The sequence below is a fragment of the Loxodonta africana genome, chromosome 3 (genome assembly GCF_030014295.1).
Source record: "Loxodonta africana isolate mLoxAfr1 chromosome 3, mLoxAfr1.hap2, whole genome shotgun sequence".
Classification (NCBI taxonomy): domain Eukaryota; kingdom Metazoa; phylum Chordata; class Mammalia; order Proboscidea; family Elephantidae; genus Loxodonta; species Loxodonta africana.
Window position 1 is genome coordinate 54,369,468 of NC_087344.1, and position 18,368 is coordinate 54,387,835.

Consider the following 18,368-nt stretch of genomic DNA (forward strand, 5'->3'; position numbering starts at 1 on the left):
GGAGTTAGGAGTAGGCCGCTAGGAGCCACCCACAGGGTGCTCAGCAGCCACGTGACATCCAGACCAGCAGGGCTGCATCCACCTCGGAGCTTCCAGCCAAGAAAAAGACACACACACGGATTAACTATGATACAAAATAAGACAAAATCCCTAAGTCCCACAACCGTGTCCCACGTGGTATCCATTGGCTACCACTTTCCAGGAGCAAAGCTATCTTCTCACTTCATTGGGCAAACTGAACCGAGAGCGCACCACCACAACCCTCCCAAGTGCCAAGTGGTACTCCTGAGATGAGGTTGGACGCGGGGCTAGCTCTTCCAAGGAGCTAGGGAAACGAGTCTGTCTTCTGGCGCTCTCGTTCCAAACAGTCCTTCCTGGGGCCCTCCTCCGGATGCTTAAACTACATGACTGGAGTGGAGGGGCGGCTGGGCGGAGGTCGAGTGACACCGGTGCAAAGAGCACGGACCTGAACCGGCTCGCATTCGTATACCCCGGAGCTGAGAGGATGCGAGCACCACAATACTGCGGAGTGAGGGCGGACTCCTGGTGCCGGGACTCCATGGTTTGGAGCGAGCGCCACGCTCTCGGAGCAAGATTGCGATGTGCGGTTCCCACAAAAATGAACACCTCCATCTTTATCACCTCAAGGCCTGGCACGACTTGACAGTCGGGTCTCAGGAAAAGTCCGGCGGAGAGAAGTCCAAGCGCAGAGAAACCCAGCGGAAAGCGCTTGAGAAGACGCGGGGGCTCCCTGCTCGGGCCTTCCCCGTTGGGCGCTAGCCAGGGTGCCCCTCGCAGCTCCGCTGAGCCGTCTGACCACTCAGAAGCCCGGCGCGGGACTCGCGGTGGGGCGGGGAGAAAGGCTTGGGGCCCTTGCGCCGGGGCGCGGGGCGGGTGCTTCCCGCGGGAGGACACGCTGGGTCGGGCCCCGGGCGACCGTGGCGCCCCCTCCTGCACGCCCGGAGGGAGCGGCGTGCGCGCCCGCCCGCTCTTTCTGTTTCGCGTCCCTCCCCTCTGCTGCCCCCGCCCTCAATCCCTATTTGGAGCGGAGACACCCCTGACGTCTGAGCTGCTCAGCTCGCCGCTCCCCCGCACCGCGCGCCCGCCCGGGGCCGCAGACGGCGCGCAGTGCAGCCTCGCCTCGCCTCGCGGGGCGCCGCCAACCCTGCCGGCCGCCTCCCCGAGCCTCCCGGGGGCGCCTGCGCCTGCCACCCCCGCGGCCCGCAGACAGCACCGCAGGACCCGGCGGACGCGCAGCGCTCCCTGCTGCCACGCGCGAGCGGTAAGTCCGTACGGGCCAGCATGCGGGCGCCGGGGTTCCAGAGGCTTTGGCCGCAGGGCAGCGCCGTGCTTTCGCCAGCGAGGTTAGCCCTCCGGCCGGTCCAGCGGCCGAGGGCGCGGTGCAGAGGCGCCGCCGCGGAGCCGGAGAGCCCAGGAGGCCCGGCGGGTGCCCGGGCGCCTCAGGACGCCTGAGCTGAGGGACGCGGGCGCGGCTCGAGGTGGCCAGGGGGCCACCGTTGCGCCCGGAGCTGGTCACCAGACCGCCTTGGGTTTCCATTTCTTGGTAGGAGTTTCCGTGGCCCACAGAGAACGAGGGAGGGAAATGCATTACAGGGCGAAAGCCGGGCGGGTCGAGGGCGGGTCCGGCCGCGCGGACTCCAGGCAGCGCCCGGGGGAGAGGCAGTCGCGGGTCTCGCGCGTCCCCCTGACTCTGCCCGGGTGCCCGCGCTGCCCCCGAGCCTCTCTGTACGTTCCCCCTCCTTTTTCTGTTGTCCGTTTTTGTCTCCCGTTCTTTCTGTCTCTCTATGTCACTTCATCTCTCTATATCCGTCCCTCTCTTTCCCTGGGTCTGTCTCTTTCTGTTTCTCCTCTTCTGCCTCCGTTTTCTGTTTCCCTGAGTTTGTCTCTGCCTTTTTGTTTTCTCTCCCTTTCTCTCTGTCCCTCTGCTCGGCCCTTCTGTGGGAGCTTCGCTCTGTGTCTGTGCGTCTCCCTGGCCTCCAGCCCTCCAATTCAGACAATCCCCCAGTGTTGGGGCTCCCAGGTGGGCCCATAATTAGTGTCCTAGATCCGGTAAGAGAAGCAAGACTGCTCCTCCTACCTTCCGCCTGACCCCCGGCCGTGCCTGGGTCATTCCTGGAGCTCAGCCTGGGGCAGGGGGAGCCACCCTTTCCGGGGGCTCAGTTTTCTTGAGAATTCCACCCCCGCGAGGCCCTCTGGATAACTGGGCCCTGCTGCCGGCCACCTGCCCGTCCCCCTCCCTGGGCGGGGCGATTCAGGTCTTTTACAAGCCGCAGCAAAGGGGCAACTGCTTGCCTTGGCGGCGGGGCCAAGGGGTTGGCGGGCATTGGGGAGAAGGGTACATTTGCGGGCTTGCTGAGGCCCTTCCCGAGCTGGAGGCCAAAGACTGGGCACGGGTGGGGCGGCATTTAGTCAATAAAAAGCCCCTCTGCTTTGTTACTGTCTAAGCCTCCAGCCTCGTGGGACTCCCCCAGATGCTTGGGGTTGCTTGGGCATAGTTTGTCTTTAGTCGAGGCCAAAGAAAAAGCAGAGGCTGGAGTGTTTCCTTGGTGACCCCCACCCCTCCACAGCCACCCCTGCAACCTGGACCTTTCTCTGCAGTGCCTGGGTGCTCTGCATTAGCCAGAGATAGGGCGATCTTAGTTAGAAGTGGGACTTCAGACTGAGTTTAACTCCTTCCCCTCACCCCCACCACCAGAGGGTGGAAGGCTGTGGGAGCCGGAAGAGATGCTGGTGAGGCCGCAGCAGGACTTCTGCTGAGCAGATGTTCACCCGCCCTGTGGCTCATTAGCGTGGATTTGTTCTGGAGGCTGTTTTTGGTCTTTGGGCAGGAGGGTCTGCAGGTAGGAGGACCATGGTCCTGGTTTGGGGCGGGGCACAGAGGTAGCCAGGGCTGGAAGGTAGAGCTGCTTGGCAGAGGCAGGTAAGTGGCATGGGCTTGGCCCTGTGTGGCCCCAACTCCACCCCCTGGACAGTTGGTTCAGGCTGTGCCCATGGAGGAAGGAAGGAAGGAAGGAAGCTGCCCTGCGGTGAGACTGAGGTCCTGGAATCACAGTGGCCTTAGCAACATGTGGGAGCGAGACTCCTTCCAAGGCAATCGGCTAAAATGGACATTCCCAGGCTCAGCTCCCTATTTTACAGGGGGCAAACATGAGGCTTAGGGAGGTTAAGCAAATGGCCAGTCATTTGGTATGTTGCCATTAGACTGTCTGGCCTCTGGGCACACAGTGGGTCAGTGGATGACCCCTAGTGTGAGCCCAGGAAACCCTGCTGAGCTAATCTGTGTGAGAAAGGATCCCCAGGCCTGACCCTGCCTTGCCCCTCTCCCAGGGAGACATTTTCAATTGCGCCATTCAAGGAAGTCCCTGTACCTGCTCCAAGACCTGCAGCCATTGCCCTACCCTCCCTGATCCCTGAGCCTAGGGCTGCGGCCCCAAATACCACACCCTCTGCACCCTGCCACATGGCAGTGGGACAGCCTGGTGGCGGGCAGAGCCTGTTTTCCCCAAGTTGGGTTTAGAGCGGGCTGATCTTTCCAAGCCCTGTCCCCATAGTGACCGAGGGGTTAGGGTCTGAGTGTGATCTTCCTCTCAGCTCCCACCCTGGCATGCACCTAGTGTTGGGCACCATGTGACAGTTTATAAAACCTTTCCCATCCGTCATCCCATTTTCTTGACTTTCACCTTGAGGTTTCCCCTAAATCCAGTTTCATGGGCAGATACACCCCCAGATTTAGATGTCCTCAGAACCCACCCGGATCCGGTGGGAGGAAGGGAAGGAAAGGAGGGCTAGGAGGAGATTGTGGGAGGAGGAAGGGAGTGGAGTCACCCTAGCCTCCGCCAGTGAGGATAAGAGGCTAGGGTGACTCCAAGCTCCTGATAATGGTAACATTTACCAAGGACTTGCCCTTGACCGGCACCCTCTGCAGAAGTTCCCTTGCATTCTGCAGGTCAATTCTCAGAACTGCCCTGTGAGGTAGGTATTATTATCACTGGCTCCACTTCGCACAGGAGGACATTGAAGCACAGAAAGGTTAAGGTGGCTGAGCTAGAATTCGAACCTGGGTCACAGTCATCTTTGGCTAATGGAGAAGGAGACCCAGACCCAGACCCCGTCCTTAGTGCATGTGTCGGGAGGGGAGCGGGGGTGGGGGGGGTGGGGAGACGTGGAGGAAAGGGGGATAGAGAATGGGAAGTATCTAGTCTGATAAGTTTGAAAAACAACAGACCACGAACCCCACATGCTTCCTGCTGGTATCACAATGTTACCTGGATGCTAAGCGCACAGGTAGAAACACTGGAGTCTGTTGGGGTCTGAAGCTGGGGAGGGGCCTGTTTTACTGCCAAGGAGTTGCTGACCCTGCTCTCTCCATCTGCTGTCCCACTGGGCTGGTAGCTGGGAGCAGTAACTGCAGAGGCCTGGGGCATTTGTGTGTGTGTTGAGCATGTGTATAGGCATGTTTTCTGTGTGTATGTATAGGCGTGTTTGTATATGCATATGGTTGTATACATGTGTGTAGAATATATTATTATGTGCTTGTAGGGGCACAGGTAAGTAGGTTTGGGGTAGGCCTGTTTGCATATGTGTGTGTCTACCTTGAAAATCCTGCGTTCTAGGCCTTAACTGACCTTGAGTATTCAGATTTACCCAAAAAAGGAAGTGGGGAGTGATTGTTCACTTGTTATACAAAATCAACTCTTTGCCCTACTGCAGGGTTTCATGGTGGGTGGGGTCTCCACGAATCCTAACTGACAGCAACTAGTTTGGTTTGTCTGGGGTCTGTGAGAAGGTGTTCCTTGAAATCTTGGCCCCTTCCATGAATTTAGTACCAGATTCCAGCCACTAGAATCCAGATGGAGGGGCTGGGTGGCTCAGTCAGCAGTGTTGTTATGGGAGACCCTTTGGGGTGGGGTGGGGGGATACCGTTTGAGGCGGACAATGCTCCTGACTCGACTGGGCCTCAGAATCAAGTAGGGACCACCTACAGATGCCCGGGCCTCACCCAGCATATCCAGGACTGGGACCTGGGCATCTGAGTTCTTAGCAGGCATTTCAGGGAAGATGCTAGGCTCCGGCAGGGATGGCCCAAAAGGCCTGACCCTGAAGCCTGCATTCTCGCTACCCCACCTCCCTGTCCTTCCTGAGGGACCTTCTGAGCAAAGGCTTCCGGAGAAGCTGCCAAGGCAGTCCTGTGTTTGTTCACTGCTCTCTCCCCCGCCATGTGGGAGATACGGGGTGGCCACTTCCTCGACCTGTGCCACAGTTTCCCTTCGGTGTGGGCGCCAGCCTCAGAATGTGCCAGGCAGCTGAGGGACTGGAGGGCTCGGATTTGGGAGTAAACTGTGGGGGGTGGTAAGAAAGTCCTGTACTCTGGATGCCCTCATTGAAGCCTCAGAACAACCCTGTGAAGAAGGATATTATGTTTTTACCAAGGCAACGAGAACCCAGGCGTCTGTCTGCCCATGACCACATTCTTGTCTGCTGGGGAGTTCGGAGTGGGGATTTGAACTCTGGTCCGTTGGGTTCCTAGGCTTCTAACCCAGGCAGTGGCTGAACCCCAGAGCGCAAATAGGAATAAGAGGCACAGTCCACTGGAGCAGGGGCAGGGAAATGGTCCCAGGCCCCTCATCCCCACTCTAGCCTCCTTCCCGAGGAGGAGGGGCCTGGGCTGGTTCTGTTTCCCGGATTCCCTGGATACCTTCTCACCCCTTTTCATCTGTAAAGGTAGCGCGGTGGTTAAAGCCGCTCCTGTCTGGGTTCAGTTCTTGGTTCTCCTACTGACTCATCGTCTAACCTCAAGCAAATCTCTTTCCATCTGTGTGCCTCAGTTTCTTCCTCTATAAAGTGGGGGAAATAGTAGTCTCTATCTCATGGGGTCATTGTAAGGATTAAGTTAACGCATGTAAAGCGTTTGGAACTGTGCCTAGGTCATAGTTAGCTCATTTCTGTGAGGACGGAGGAGAATGGGCTGATAGCCATAACTTCCCCTCCCTTCCTTTGTTCAAGGAGCCCTGGTGGCACAGTGGTTAAGCACTCAGCTGCTAACTGAAAGGCTCTGGGGCAGAAAAATGTGGCAGCCTGCTTCCTTAAAGATCACAGCCTTGGAAACCCTAAAAGGCAGTTCTGCTCTGTCCTGTAGGGTCACTGTGAGTCAGAACCGACTTGATGGCAGTGGGTTTTGGGTTTTCTTTTGCTCAGCCAGGAGCTCCTTCCCTTGGTTCCCTACCACCGGTTGTTAACTAATTGTATACCCTGAAATCTACGCTGACTGGTTGCATTGTTGACACTATTGGTCCAGTTTATCCTGGATTGTGATAGGGACCTGGGTAGAGCAAACAGTTTGTGCTTACCTGCTAACGGTTGGTGGTTAGAACCCAGTCAGTGACGCTGTAGAAGGCCTGGCCATCCACTTCCATGGAGATTACAGCCAAGAAAACGCTATGGAGCGCAGTTCTACCCTGTAACACATGGGGTCGCCATGAGCTAGACTTGGCTGGATGGGAATTTTTTTTTTTTTAATTAAATTCAGAATTAAGAATCTCTGCTCCCTTTCTCATACCCCCACCCTTCCCTCACTGCCATCTCTGACTGCCCCTACTGAAAGCAACTGCCCAAAACAGATGGCTTCACCTCTAGGCTCTGAACTCCTAAGGGGAATGTAGGGGCTGGGACCCCAGGTCCTCCATACTCACCCTCCCCTCTCTCCCTGCCCTCTGAGAAGGTGCTCAGGAAACGTGGGCCAAACTGCAGGGAACTGCATGGCCTAGGGGAAGAGCATTGCTTTGCCTGGACTTGCTGTGAGGCTATGGGACATTTCTCTGCCAAGAAAGGGTTTGGCCCAGCGATCCTGGATTCCCCCTCCTGCCCTGGCATCTGGGGAGTCCCATGACTTGCTGTGTGACCTTCAGGGCAGGGAGGAAGGGATGAGAATCTGAGGGTGAGGCTCGCAAGTCAGGAAGGAAGGTCCAGCTGCTTCTTAAAAGTAGTTGAGTTGCTGCTTTAAAAAAGAAAGAAGCATTAACCAACAAAAAATAAAACCTGCTAGCAAAGAGGCCATGCTGATGTGCGAGGGAGCAGTGTGGGTTCTTTGGGGTTGGGGGTGGAGGGTGGTGGGCATGTCCTGAACATAAATGTGTGTAGGAGAGACTGTGCCTGGCACCCTTTCTGCTACCTGCCCCAGCGCCCAGCCTGTCCCAGGACCTCTAGCTCCCCAGGCTGGGGTGGGGGGAGGTTAGTCCTCAAGGCTCCCACGGGGAAGAGAACTGGCCTTAGTTGGGTGCCTACTAGGTGCTGGGTGCTTTAATCCTTCTAGTTGTCATCCAAGGAAGGTGCTGTGCCCCCATTTTAGAGTTGAGGAAGATAGGTCCCTAGAGGTGAACTTACTTTCTGGAAGTCACATGGCTCCTAGCTGGAAGGGCTGGGATTCAAACCTAGGGACTCTAGGATCTTCTGGTGGGAGCCTGGCTGTGTGCTGGAACTCAGAATTGCTGGCTGAGGGGAGCCAAGTGGCAGTCCCAGCCCCCTCCTCTGAGGCCCTGGCCAGTACCCTGGGTTTGGGGAGAGGCCTTGCCTGGCAGGTTGGGTTACAATTACCGCTCCCCGCCCCCCCGCCCCGCACTGATGGCCCTTAACACTTAACTTTAACTGTATGTTTGCTAGAGAGGGAGGAAGACAAAGGAGGTGGTCTTCTGCCTCAGTTTACCTAATTTCTCCTCAATTCTGGCTGCCCCTCATAACCAGTTACCAACCCCTGGGCCAGTAACTCCCCTGAAGAAATCTGTTATCCCATTTCCTGGTAAGCCTTGCTATCAACCTCAACACCAGTCTCAATTTAGCTTTAACTTAGTCCTGACCCATAGCCTGTGAGTCGGAACCAACTCGACAGCACCTAACAACAACAGCCCATAGCCTCAATTCTGACCTCTCCTCTAACCCTAATTCTAACTCCATGTCAGACCCGAAGGCTCATTTTGTTTATTCTCATTACCACCCAATCTCCATCCCTAATTCTAAGTAAACTTTAATATCACTCCCCACCCTAATTGCCCCTCTTCTTCCCAAGGAAGGGTGGTAGGCTCAGGTATAGGACCAAAGTCCCCAGAACTTCCTGAGCCTGGTACACTCTGGCCTTAATTCAGTCACTGGGCCCTTTTCTGATGTGCAGTGGCCAAACCCTGAAGAGAAACTGTTAGACTGGGAAAACCTCTTGGGTGCTAAGTTTGTTGGAAATTGGTTAGGTTGCCAGTTAAGGACAAACCTATTCTAGAAAATTTGGCAATGGATGTCGGTGATGGTCATATAACATGGTTAACGTAATTGATGTCACTAAACTGTACATGTGAAAAACGTTCAATTGGCAAATGCTGTGTTATATGTATAATTACAACAACAACAAAAACTAAAAAACAAAGAATAAACCCGTTCTACTTTGTTAGAAGGTGGTTCCACGGAAAACATGGTGTTTGCTGTTGATCTTGTGAGCAAGACCAGAAATGTGTGGGTGAGCCTGGACCGTGCTTTAAGCTTGTTTGGAATGGGGTGAACTGTCTTACTATCTCTGACTGCTCTTCTGTTTCTACCCCTCCTCACTGGGCTGGGAGCAGGAGTCATCTAAGCCTTGAGATCCGGTGAGATGGGACATCTAGGCTTCTAGAGACCTCCTACAGGGAAAAGAGGCAGGAACTGAAGGGGACTTGCTGGATGGCGAGAACTCACGGAATTCACAGCCCTACAGGCTGACCTGCACCCTCCCTGGGAGCTGAGCCTAGCCAGCTCTGCCAAGGTTTTCCCTGCAAGAGCAGGCAGGACCCCTCTCTATCCCTCCCTGACCCTTTACCAAGTACCTGTCTTTATCATCCCTATCCTAGTGCTCGGCGTCTGTGGGACCAGTGGGACCCTCAGCTCCTTCTTTCAGATTCAGCTTCACCTAGGCCCTTCTGGAGACTCCCTGAAGACACAGAATCCCGGTCTGTCTGAGCTGGAATGGTCCCTTGGGATCCTCTCACCCAGTGGGTCCCTAGCCTGGCTGAGCAATAGGACCACCTGGGAAGCTTGTTAAAAATGCAGAATCCCACCCCATCCTAGAACCCTCACTCCGTAAGTCTTCAGGGAATTGTGATGATTCTGAAGCTAGTTTGGAAACTAATGGTCTAGTGAAGTCCACTCATTTCATAGGCAGGGCAACTGAGGCCCGAGTGGCCAGGGTCACAGCATGCCAGCGGCAGGAGTCAGAAGTTGGCAGACTCCTGACTCCCAGTCCAGTACTTCCCCAGTGCCCTATCCGTTGAGGAGTGAGACTGCTTGCTGGCATTGCCCCCATTTCTGAGTCTCTGAAATCCTACCACCTCAAAGTTTTTGAGGAAGGGGAATGGGAGAAACCTACAGAGGACAAAGTTGGGGAACATTGGGAGAGAGTCAGTCACCGTGGAGAGGAATCTTTTAGACATAGACTCTGCCCTGCAGCGCCATCTTCTGGCCCATTCTGATGTTGTCTTAGTGTCTTGCTCCATCGTTCTGTATAGCCGGGAATTCACAGACCGTCAGTGCTTCGCTCTGATTGGCTCCTGCTTGGCTCCAGCTAGGATGAGACTGATGGGGGATAATGATGTAAATGTGTAGAGCCCAAGTGGTCTCAAGGCTCTGGTGGGGCATCCTAGAAAAAATATCATCTGGTCTGGGTTAGTTTTTTTTTTCTCGAGGTCCAGCCAGCCAAGGAGGCGAAAGTATTTGCGGCAACATGAAGACGGAAGTTAGCTTCCCCTATGTCAGGATGCTGACAACTGGCAGTGCCTCAGCCCAGACATGCTGGAGTCAGCCCTCGAGGGTAGATATTTCATGGGCAAGTTTTTTCTGTTTCCCTGGGGGACCCACGACACTGAAGTGAGAAGGACCTTGTTGTTCAACACTCACCATGTTCTTGTGTGTGAAAACGTAGTGTCTTATTTAATAGTCTCAGCAGTCCTTTGCCACATGCAATGTCACCATTGATCTTTTCTAGATGAAGAAACCAAGGGGCAGAGATAAAAAGTAACTTGCTCAAAGTTATATTTTGTTGTTGTTCGTTGCTGTTGAGTCAGCTCTGACTCATATGACCTTATGGATAACGGAGTGAGATGTTGCCTGGTCCTGTGCCATCTTCATGATTTGTTGCTATGTTTGAGTCTGTTGTGTCAGTCCATCTCATTGAGGGTTTTCCTTGTTTTTGCTGACCCTCGGCTTTGCCCGCCATGAAGTCATTTTTCTAGATTGGTCTTTTGTGATGACATATTCAAAGGAAGCAAGCCAAAGTCTCGCCGTCTTCGTGTCTAAGGAGCATCTGGTTATATTTCTTCTAAGACTGATTTTTTCGCTCTTCTGGCAGTCCGTGGTATATTCGGTATTTTTCACCAGCACCACAGTTCAAATACATCAATTCTTCTTTTTCACTGTCCAGCTTCCGCATGCATATGAGGCAATCGAAAAGACCACGGCTTGGGTCAAGTATGCCTTAGTCGTGAAAGTAACAAGTAGCTAACACAGAGGGAGGGTGTGGTAGGCCCTCTATTGGGTGCTTTCATGTAATGCCTCATTTAATCCTCATGATGCCCATCAGATTCGTGTACTAACAGCCCCATTTTCAAGGTACAGAGAAGACAAATAACTTGTCCAAGGTTATACTTGGCTACCAAGTGGCAGAGCTAGGATTTGAACCCAGGCAATCAGGTACCAGAGCCCATGCTTATAACCCCTTCTGCTACACTGCCCAGCCTCCTGGGTCTTGTTGGGCTTCACTTGCCACCTGTGCTCAGTTCTAGGGCTCTGGAGGCCACAGGCACGATGCTTCGGGTCCTGGTGGGGGCTGTCCTCCCCACCATGCTGCTGGCCGCCCCACCACCTATCAACAAGTTGGCACTGTTCCCGGACAAGAGCGCCTGGTGCGAGGCCAAGAACATCACCCAAATCGTGGGCCACAGCGGCTGTGAGGCCAAGTCTATCCAGAACAGGTGGGGTTTGGGGGTGGGGGTAGGGGGAGCGAAGACTTGAGCTGTCCTTCCCTGCCTCCCTCACAGTGCTACAGGCATGGTGACCTCTCCTCCCACAGGGCGTGCCTAGGACAGTGCTTCAGCTACAGCGTCCCCAACACCTTCCCGCAGTCCACAGAGTCCCTGGTGCACTGTGACTCCTGTATGCCGGCCCAGTCCATGTGGGAGATTGTGAGTACCGCCTGCCCCGCCCCACCGCACCTCCACCCAGAGGCTGCGCTGACCTTGGCCTTTCTTCCTAGCGTCCTATATTGCAGCAGATGGCTTCGGCACTTAATAAGTGCCTTGGTTATCTAGTGCTGCTGTAACAGAAATACCACAAGTGGATGGCTTTAACAAAGAGAAGCTTATTTTCTCACAGTAAAGTAGGCTAAAAGTCCAAATTCAAAGTGTCACCTCCAGGGGAAGGCTTTCTCTCTCTGTTGGCCTTCTCATGGATCTTCCCCTGGCCCAGGAGCTTCTCTGAGCAGGGACCCCGGGTCCAAAGGACATGCTCTGCTCCTGGCACTGCTTTCTTAATGGTATGAGGTCCCCTTGTCTCTCTGCTTGCTTTTTTCTTTTATATCTCAAGAGGTTGCCTCAAGACAAAGTCCAATCTTATAGATTGAGTCCTGCCTCACTAACATAACTGCTGCCCATCCTCCCTCAACATTATAGAGGCAGGATTTATGACATACAGGAAAATCACACAATACTGGAAATCATGGCCCGGCCAAATTGATACACACATTTTGGGGGGGACATAATTCAATCCATGACAGTAAGGCTCTACTCTGTGCAGACTCCTGGGCTCGTGCTGGGGATACAGATGTGGTCCTTGCTGCACAATGGCTCACAAGTCTGACCCCCCACATGTCAGGACAAGGGATCTTCCAGCAGCTCTGTTCCAATGCCAGTCTCCTGCTGAAATCCTTTCTCTTAGTGGCTCCGGTTGTTATAGCATGAGACCAAAATCCTCCCACCCCCGCAGGCCCTGCATGGTCTGTTCACCATCTTCGCAGCTTCATCTTGCCTCCCACCCTTCTCACTGGCTTAGTCTTGACACCAGCTTACCTCCATTCAGTCCCCTACTCTGCTGGTTCCTACCACAGGACCTTCACACAGGTTCTTGTCTCTGCTTGGAATAGTTTTCATCTCCTCCTCACCTAGTTAACTTCTATTCATTCCTCAGCTCTTGGCTCAAGTGTCATTGTCTTGGGGTCCCTTTCCAGATCCCCCTGAAGGGATCAAACCCCCTTCCCGTGGGCTCTCACAGCACTGCGTGGCTCTGCTTTGAGCATTTCTCCCACACCTGCACTTGTGTGATTTTGACAAGTGTCTGTTCCCCCCACTAGTCTCTGAGTACCCTGAGGAGCCATGCTTGTCCTTGTGTCCCCAGAGCTGGCACATCCTAGGTGCTCTATGAATGCATGTGGGAGGAAGGAAGGGAGGGAGGGAGGAAGGAGAGAAGGGCAATTAGAAGTGTGACAAACAGGGTAAGAGAAAGATGCTAAGGAGCTCATACAAGGCGAACTTCAGCTGGGCTGGGTCTGCGATGGGGCTCTTTTGAAGATCAGACCTGAAGGTGGAGTAAAGGTTAACAAGGCAAACTTTCGGGCAGGTGGCAGAGGGATGGTTTGGGCAAGAACCTTCCAGGCAGAGTAAACAGCTTGTGCAAAGTCTCAAGCCCAGAATTGGAGGGAGTGGTGCAAGGTCAAGGGTAGAGAGATCAGCCAGGAGCAGCCTGAAGGTCCTGAGTGGCCTTGGGAAGGAATCAGGATTTTTCTCTTAAATGCAGTTGGAAGCACTGAGGGGACTTTTAAGCAGAGGTAGGCTGCAATGTGGTGTAGTGGTTAAGTGCTACGGCTGCTAACCAAAAGGTTGGCAGTTTGAATCTGTCAGGTGCTCCTTGGAAACCCTATGGAGCAGTTCTACTCTGTCCTATAGGGTCGCTATGAGTCAGAATTGACTTAACGGCGCTGGGTTTCACTGGGTTAGGCTGCAATTGGATTTATTTTCCCTGGGGTACCCTCTGGCTGCTGTGGCGGGTGGATAGCAAGGTGGCAGGACTGGACCTGAGGAGACAAATCAGGTGGCTTCTGCAGGGGCTCAGTCTCCTGTCTTTCCCACCCCTTGAATGGACCCACAGAGCTAACTGGGGCATCCCAGGTGGGCTCTGGGAGTCTGGGGGTCTCTGGGATTCTTGGTCGCATGAGGTATTCTTACCCTTAGGGTCTTTCTGCCCTCACCAGGCCTTTGGAAACACCCTTCCCTCTCTCTCTCACGCTCCCAGGTGACCTTGGAGTGCCCTGGCCATGAGGAGGTGCCCCGGGTGGACAAGCTGGTGGAGAAGATCGTTCAGTGCAGCTGCCAGGCGTGCGGCAAGGAGCCCAGCCACGAGGGCCTGAGCGTCTACATGCAGGGCGAGGACGGGCCAGGCACCCAGCCCGGCGTCCACCCCCATCACCACCCTCACCCCCATCCTGGTGGGCAGACCCCTGAGCCCGAGGATCCCCCGGGGGTCCCCCATACTGAGGAAGAGGGGGCTGAGGACTAAGGCCCCCAACTCTTCCCCCCACTCATCCCCCTGTGGAATGTTGGATCTCACCCTCTGGGGAAGAGTGGGGCGGGGGAGGCTGAAGCCCCCCTCTGGCACCAGATGGACTTGGATTCAGATTTGGACTTGGAATGCTACCCGGTTGCCATGGAGATTTGAAGGGGAGAGATTGGAGCCAAGCTGCACATTTTAATATATTCAGGAGTGGGGAGAGGAAGAGGTCTTCAGAGTTCTTTTTTGGAGGGGGTTCCTCTTCCTTTCTGCCTCCTAGAGATGTGCCCCTGGGAGGGGGTGGAAGTTGGCAAAGCTGCTGAGGTGAAGGTGAGGCCATCCAAAACGGGGGGAGGCACCAGGCCAAGACCCCACTGCCCCTGGGTGGGGCAGGGTCCCTGGGGGTGCAGATGGTGGAGCTGGGTCCCAGAGTGGAGGGTGGGCACACTGCCAGCAGCAGCCTTAAGGGGAGCCTGGATCTGGGCTAGGAAGACCATTGGCAGAAGCAGGAAGCTCCAGCACCACAGGTTTTCCAAAGGGCCCTCCTCTCCATGCCCCCATCCGGGGGAAGCTTCTTTCCTGTGACACTGAAATGGAGTGGTTTGGGAGTCAGGCCTGGGCAGGACCCTGTTGACTCTTGGGGCTAGAGCTGGGAACCAGGCTCCCTGGGCCTCTCCGGGGCTTCTTTGACTTGCCTGTGGTTGGGATGATGGGAGGTGGGGGGAAGAAGAAGCCTTTCTGGGCTGGGGAGGGGGGGATGAGCCCCAAACCATCACCGAAGAACATCCTTCCCTCCTCTTCCTCTTAGAAATCTTAGCTCCTCCCTCTGGCCCCCAAGTTCTAGGCCCTCAGAAAGCTGATGGAGCCAGCCCCACTCTTGGGGGAGCTATTTCTAAATACCTGATGGGGGAGGAGGGTGGTCCCTTTACTCAGAGGTTCCAGGGAGGGGCTTTGCTTGCCATCCTGGGTGGGCAGACTCTGGCTGAAACTCAAAAAACCCCCAGGGAAAAGGAGGAAGGAGGGCTTTTGAGGGTGGCCAGTGTCCAAATGGGGCTCTCTTTGGTGCCCCACTTCTACCTGCCCCTCCCCCCAGCTGCACTTTAAACCTAGAGGGGGTGCGGGGACCTGGGGGAAGGGCAGGCTGGCCTGGAAGACAGTCCCTCAGTACCCAGTACCCAGAACTGCCTGTGCCTGCTCTTCTGTTCCAAGGTGGCCACCAGACCCCCCAAGTCCCCTACCCAGGGGTGCTCTGGGCCTCATGGCTTTTACGACAAGAGCTTCTGGAGCTTGTAACCAGTAGATTGTCTCTTGGACTGACCCTGAATCTTCTCATGAATAAATTCATTCAGCACCTGTGTTCTCTTCCTCATTGGCCATCTCTGCTGACCTGGGGTTCTCTGAGGTTTCCTTGGCGGGGCCTGTAGGGGGAGGCTTTGGGGTGCAGAGTCCCAAATGTACCCACCAGGCTCAGCTCCCACAGCACTCCCTGCATTCCATGGACTCCCTCACTTCCCTGCTATATGGTGCACCCTGGCTTGTGCTGCACTGTCTCCCACCTCCCCACCTCTATATTTGGGTGCTCGTTTTTTGGCCTAGCACACACTACTTGGCTGGGCCTCCAGAACTGGGCTTTCCTGATTTTGACCCTTGGTCCCTTGGGCTTGCCTCGTACCATCTCTCTTCACCTTCACAGTGACCCAGCCAGGGCCCCAGGAGAAGGGGAATTGGCAAAACCATTGGTTCAAATGAACATGAGGTCCTTGCTGTGGGGGACTAAGCCAAGTCCTTTACATAAATTAACCTGCTTAATCCTCACCACCACCCTCTGATGGAGATACTGCCTTCACCTTATAGATGGCACATCTGAAGTACAAAAACCCGTTGCCATCAAATCAATTCTGACTCATAGCAACTCTATAGGACAGAGTAGAACTGCCTCATAGGGTTTCCAAGGAGCGGCTGGTGGATTTGAACTGCCGACCTTTTGGTTAGCAGCCATAACTCGTAACCGCTGTGCCACCAGGGCTCCTTGTGAAGTACAGAGGGAGTAAGTAATTTGTCCAGGGTCATACAGTTAAGAAATGTTGGTGTCAGAACTCGAACCCAGGCCTGGAGCCTAAACCATTAATTACTGCTCTCAGTATAAAAAACCCCACTGCCATCGAGTCGATTCCAACTCATAGTGACCCTATATAACCTTAGTGAAAAACAAACCAGTTGTGGCAGAGCTGTTCCCTACTGATGGTGACTCCCCTCTGAGATTTTTCCCTTTCCACGGTTTCACTGACCCTTAGTCAACCAAGGTCCGAAAATGTCAAATGAGTAGTGTGACAAAATCTCATGCCTTTCCGCTCTGTCCTGCCTGGGGACCACACTCACATAACTTTTATTGCAGTATATTCTTCTAATTGTTCTATTTTATTATTACTTATTGTTGTTAATCTCTTACTATGCCTAATTTATAAATTCAGCTTCATCATAGATACATGTGTGTATAGGTCAAAACAGGTGCCTTTGATTCGGTTGCAACTCATAGTGACTCTATGCACAACAGAACAAAACACTGCCCGGTCCTGCACCACCCTCACAGTTGTTGCTACGCTTGAGCCCATTGTTGCCTTCCAACCTGGGGGGCTCATCTTCCAGCACTATATCAGACAGTGTTCCGCTGCTATTCAGAAGGCTTTCACTGGCTAATTCTTTTCAGAAGTAGACTGCTGGGTCCTTCTTCCTAGTCTGTCTTAGTCTAGAAGCTCAGCTGAAACCTGTCTGCCATGGGTGACCCTGCTGGTATTTGAATACCGGTGACATACCTTCCAGCATCACAGCAAGACACAACCCCCACAGTACCACAAACTGACAGATGCATGGGTCAAACATAGTGGGGGTTCGGTACTATCCGTGGTTTCAGGCATCCTGATGCAGCTGACCTGGGTCCCCCAAATTCTGCACCTCACAGGGCTGGTGTTGGTGAAGGCTATGACCCTATTCTTCCTCACACATTTACTGTCTCTACCTTGTAAAGGCAAATTTCTAATCCACGGAAAACTTGCAGTTTGCAAATGAGGAAACAGTGCCTTTATGCCCTGGAAGTCATTTGCCCAGGCCAGGACATAGGAAAGGAGTCCTGGTGGCACAGTGGTTAGGTGCTCGCTGCTAACCAGAAGGTAGGCAAACCAACATCTGCTCTGCGGTAGAAAGATGTAGCAGTCTGCTTCGGTAAAGATTTACAGCCTTGGAAACCCTGTGGGGTGGTTCTACTCTATCCTATCCTATAGGGTTGCTATGACTCAATGGCAATGGGTTTAGGTTCTTTTTTTTCTTTTTTTGTTGTCTCTGCATGCAGGAGGTATACTTCTCTGCAGCCCAGTTTTCCAAGATGGAAGGAGAGGGAGGCTAATCACCAGCATGAGTGACTGGAACGGTCCAGGCAGGTTATACAGGGGGTCAGGGTTAAGTGGAGGCAGTGGGCTGGAGAGGTGGAGCCACAGGAAGAGGCGGAGCCACAAGGAGGGGCTCTGCTGATTGGATGTAGGAGCCCAGGGAAATGGAGGAGCTAGATTTGAGAGACCAGAGGCAATTAAAATAAACAAAAAAAGTACACCTAGATGTACAAACTTCGGAATGGGGTGGAAAGTGGGGGCAGTGACTTCTGATTTTTCTCTCCACAAAGCTCAAACTGAACCACCAAGAGAGGCCCTGGGAGGTGGGCGGGGGAAATGGGGACCACCAAACAGGAGTGGACGGACTTACAACGTTTACAAAGGATTAATACTGAGACGCAGCGCTGTGAAAGCAGACCCCTCTCCGGATAGCCAGGCAATTAGTACTGGTTTCTCCATATTGTTTGACTATATGGAGCCAACTCCCAACTAGTTACCTTCCCCTGCTCTAAACCTCTAGGCAAACCCAGTCAGCCTGAGTTCAAATCCTGACTTGGCCACTTCCTAGCTGTGTCCTTTTGAGCAAGCCACTGAAGAAGTCTGAAGCTCAGCTTCTTCATTGGTAAATGGGCAATAATGTTTAAACCTACCTCACTCCCAGGGTCTTGGTGAGCATTACATGAGTGAGTGCAGGTAGGGTGCTCAGAGGAGTGCCTGGCATGTAGTAAGTTCTTGCTAAGTGTCAGCTATCATTATTACTATTGAGAATGAATGCTTGACCTGTAACTGCTGGTGGTTGGGCTGATAGTTTTGTTTATTCATTCATTCATTGAGCAGATATTTATTATTATTATTGTTATATATATATATATACTTTTACTTATTGTGCTGGTACTGATCCAGCCAACGGGGACACCAAAAAAACCAAAAAACCAAACCAAGTGCCGTTGAGTCAATTCTGACTCATAGCGACCCTATAGGACAGAGTAGAGCTGCCTCATAGAGTTTCCAAGGAGTGCCTGGTGGATTTGAACTGCCAACCCTTTGGTTAACAGCCATAGCACCTAACCACTACATTGCCGGGGTTTCCAAAATCAAACCCGTTGCTGTTGAGTCAACTCTGACTCATAGCGACCCTATACGACACACTAGAACTGCCCCGTAGGGTTTCCAAGGAGCACCTGGTAGATTCGAACTGCTAACCTTTTGGTTAGCAGCTAGTTTTTCTTAACCACTGTGCCATCAGGGCTCCTGTGCCACTCCTGGGGGCACAGCAGTAAACAAAAGAGACAAAAGTCCTTGCCCTCACAAAGTTTGCCCAATTTGGTCAATGCTGTCTGTGAGACCACTTATGGGCAGGCCTCACGACCTGTCCAGACCTTGGTCTCTCCAGCTCTATAATGATGAGCTCCCCCAATC

General features: G+C 53.6%; 1 protein-coding gene across 1 annotated transcript; it reads left to right on the forward strand.

Moving 5' to 3' along the window:
- The first annotated feature begins 1,127 nt into the window (after nt 1-1,127).
- Nucleotides 1,128-14,922, forward strand: NBL1 (NBL1, DAN family BMP antagonist). The gene is made up of 4 exons (XM_010593049.3): nt 1,128-1,282; nt 10,806-11,000; nt 11,099-11,210; nt 13,312-14,922. The coding sequence occupies exons 2-4, from the start codon at nt 10,834-10,836 to the stop codon at nt 13,573-13,575; spliced, it is 543 nt and encodes a 180-aa protein (XP_010591351.1). The 5' UTR covers nt 1,128-1,282; nt 10,806-10,833; the 3' UTR covers nt 13,576-14,922.
- The last annotated feature ends 3,446 nt before the right edge of the window (nt 14,923-18,368 follow it).

Bases quoted from the DNA above. Each gene is read 5' to 3' on its own strand.
- NBL1 (XM_010593049.3), top strand. From the start codon at position 10,834: ATGCTTCGGGTCCTGGTGGGGGCTGTCCTCCCCACCATGCTGCTGGCC. The intron at 11,001-11,098 runs GTGGGGTTTGGG...CTCCTCCCACAG, and splicing joins GCCAAGTCTATCCAGAACAG to GGCGTGCCTAGGACAGTGCT. The intron at 11,211-13,311 runs GTGAGTACCGCC...TCACGCTCCCAG, and splicing joins CCCAGTCCATGTGGGAGATT to GTGACCTTGGAGTGCCCTGG.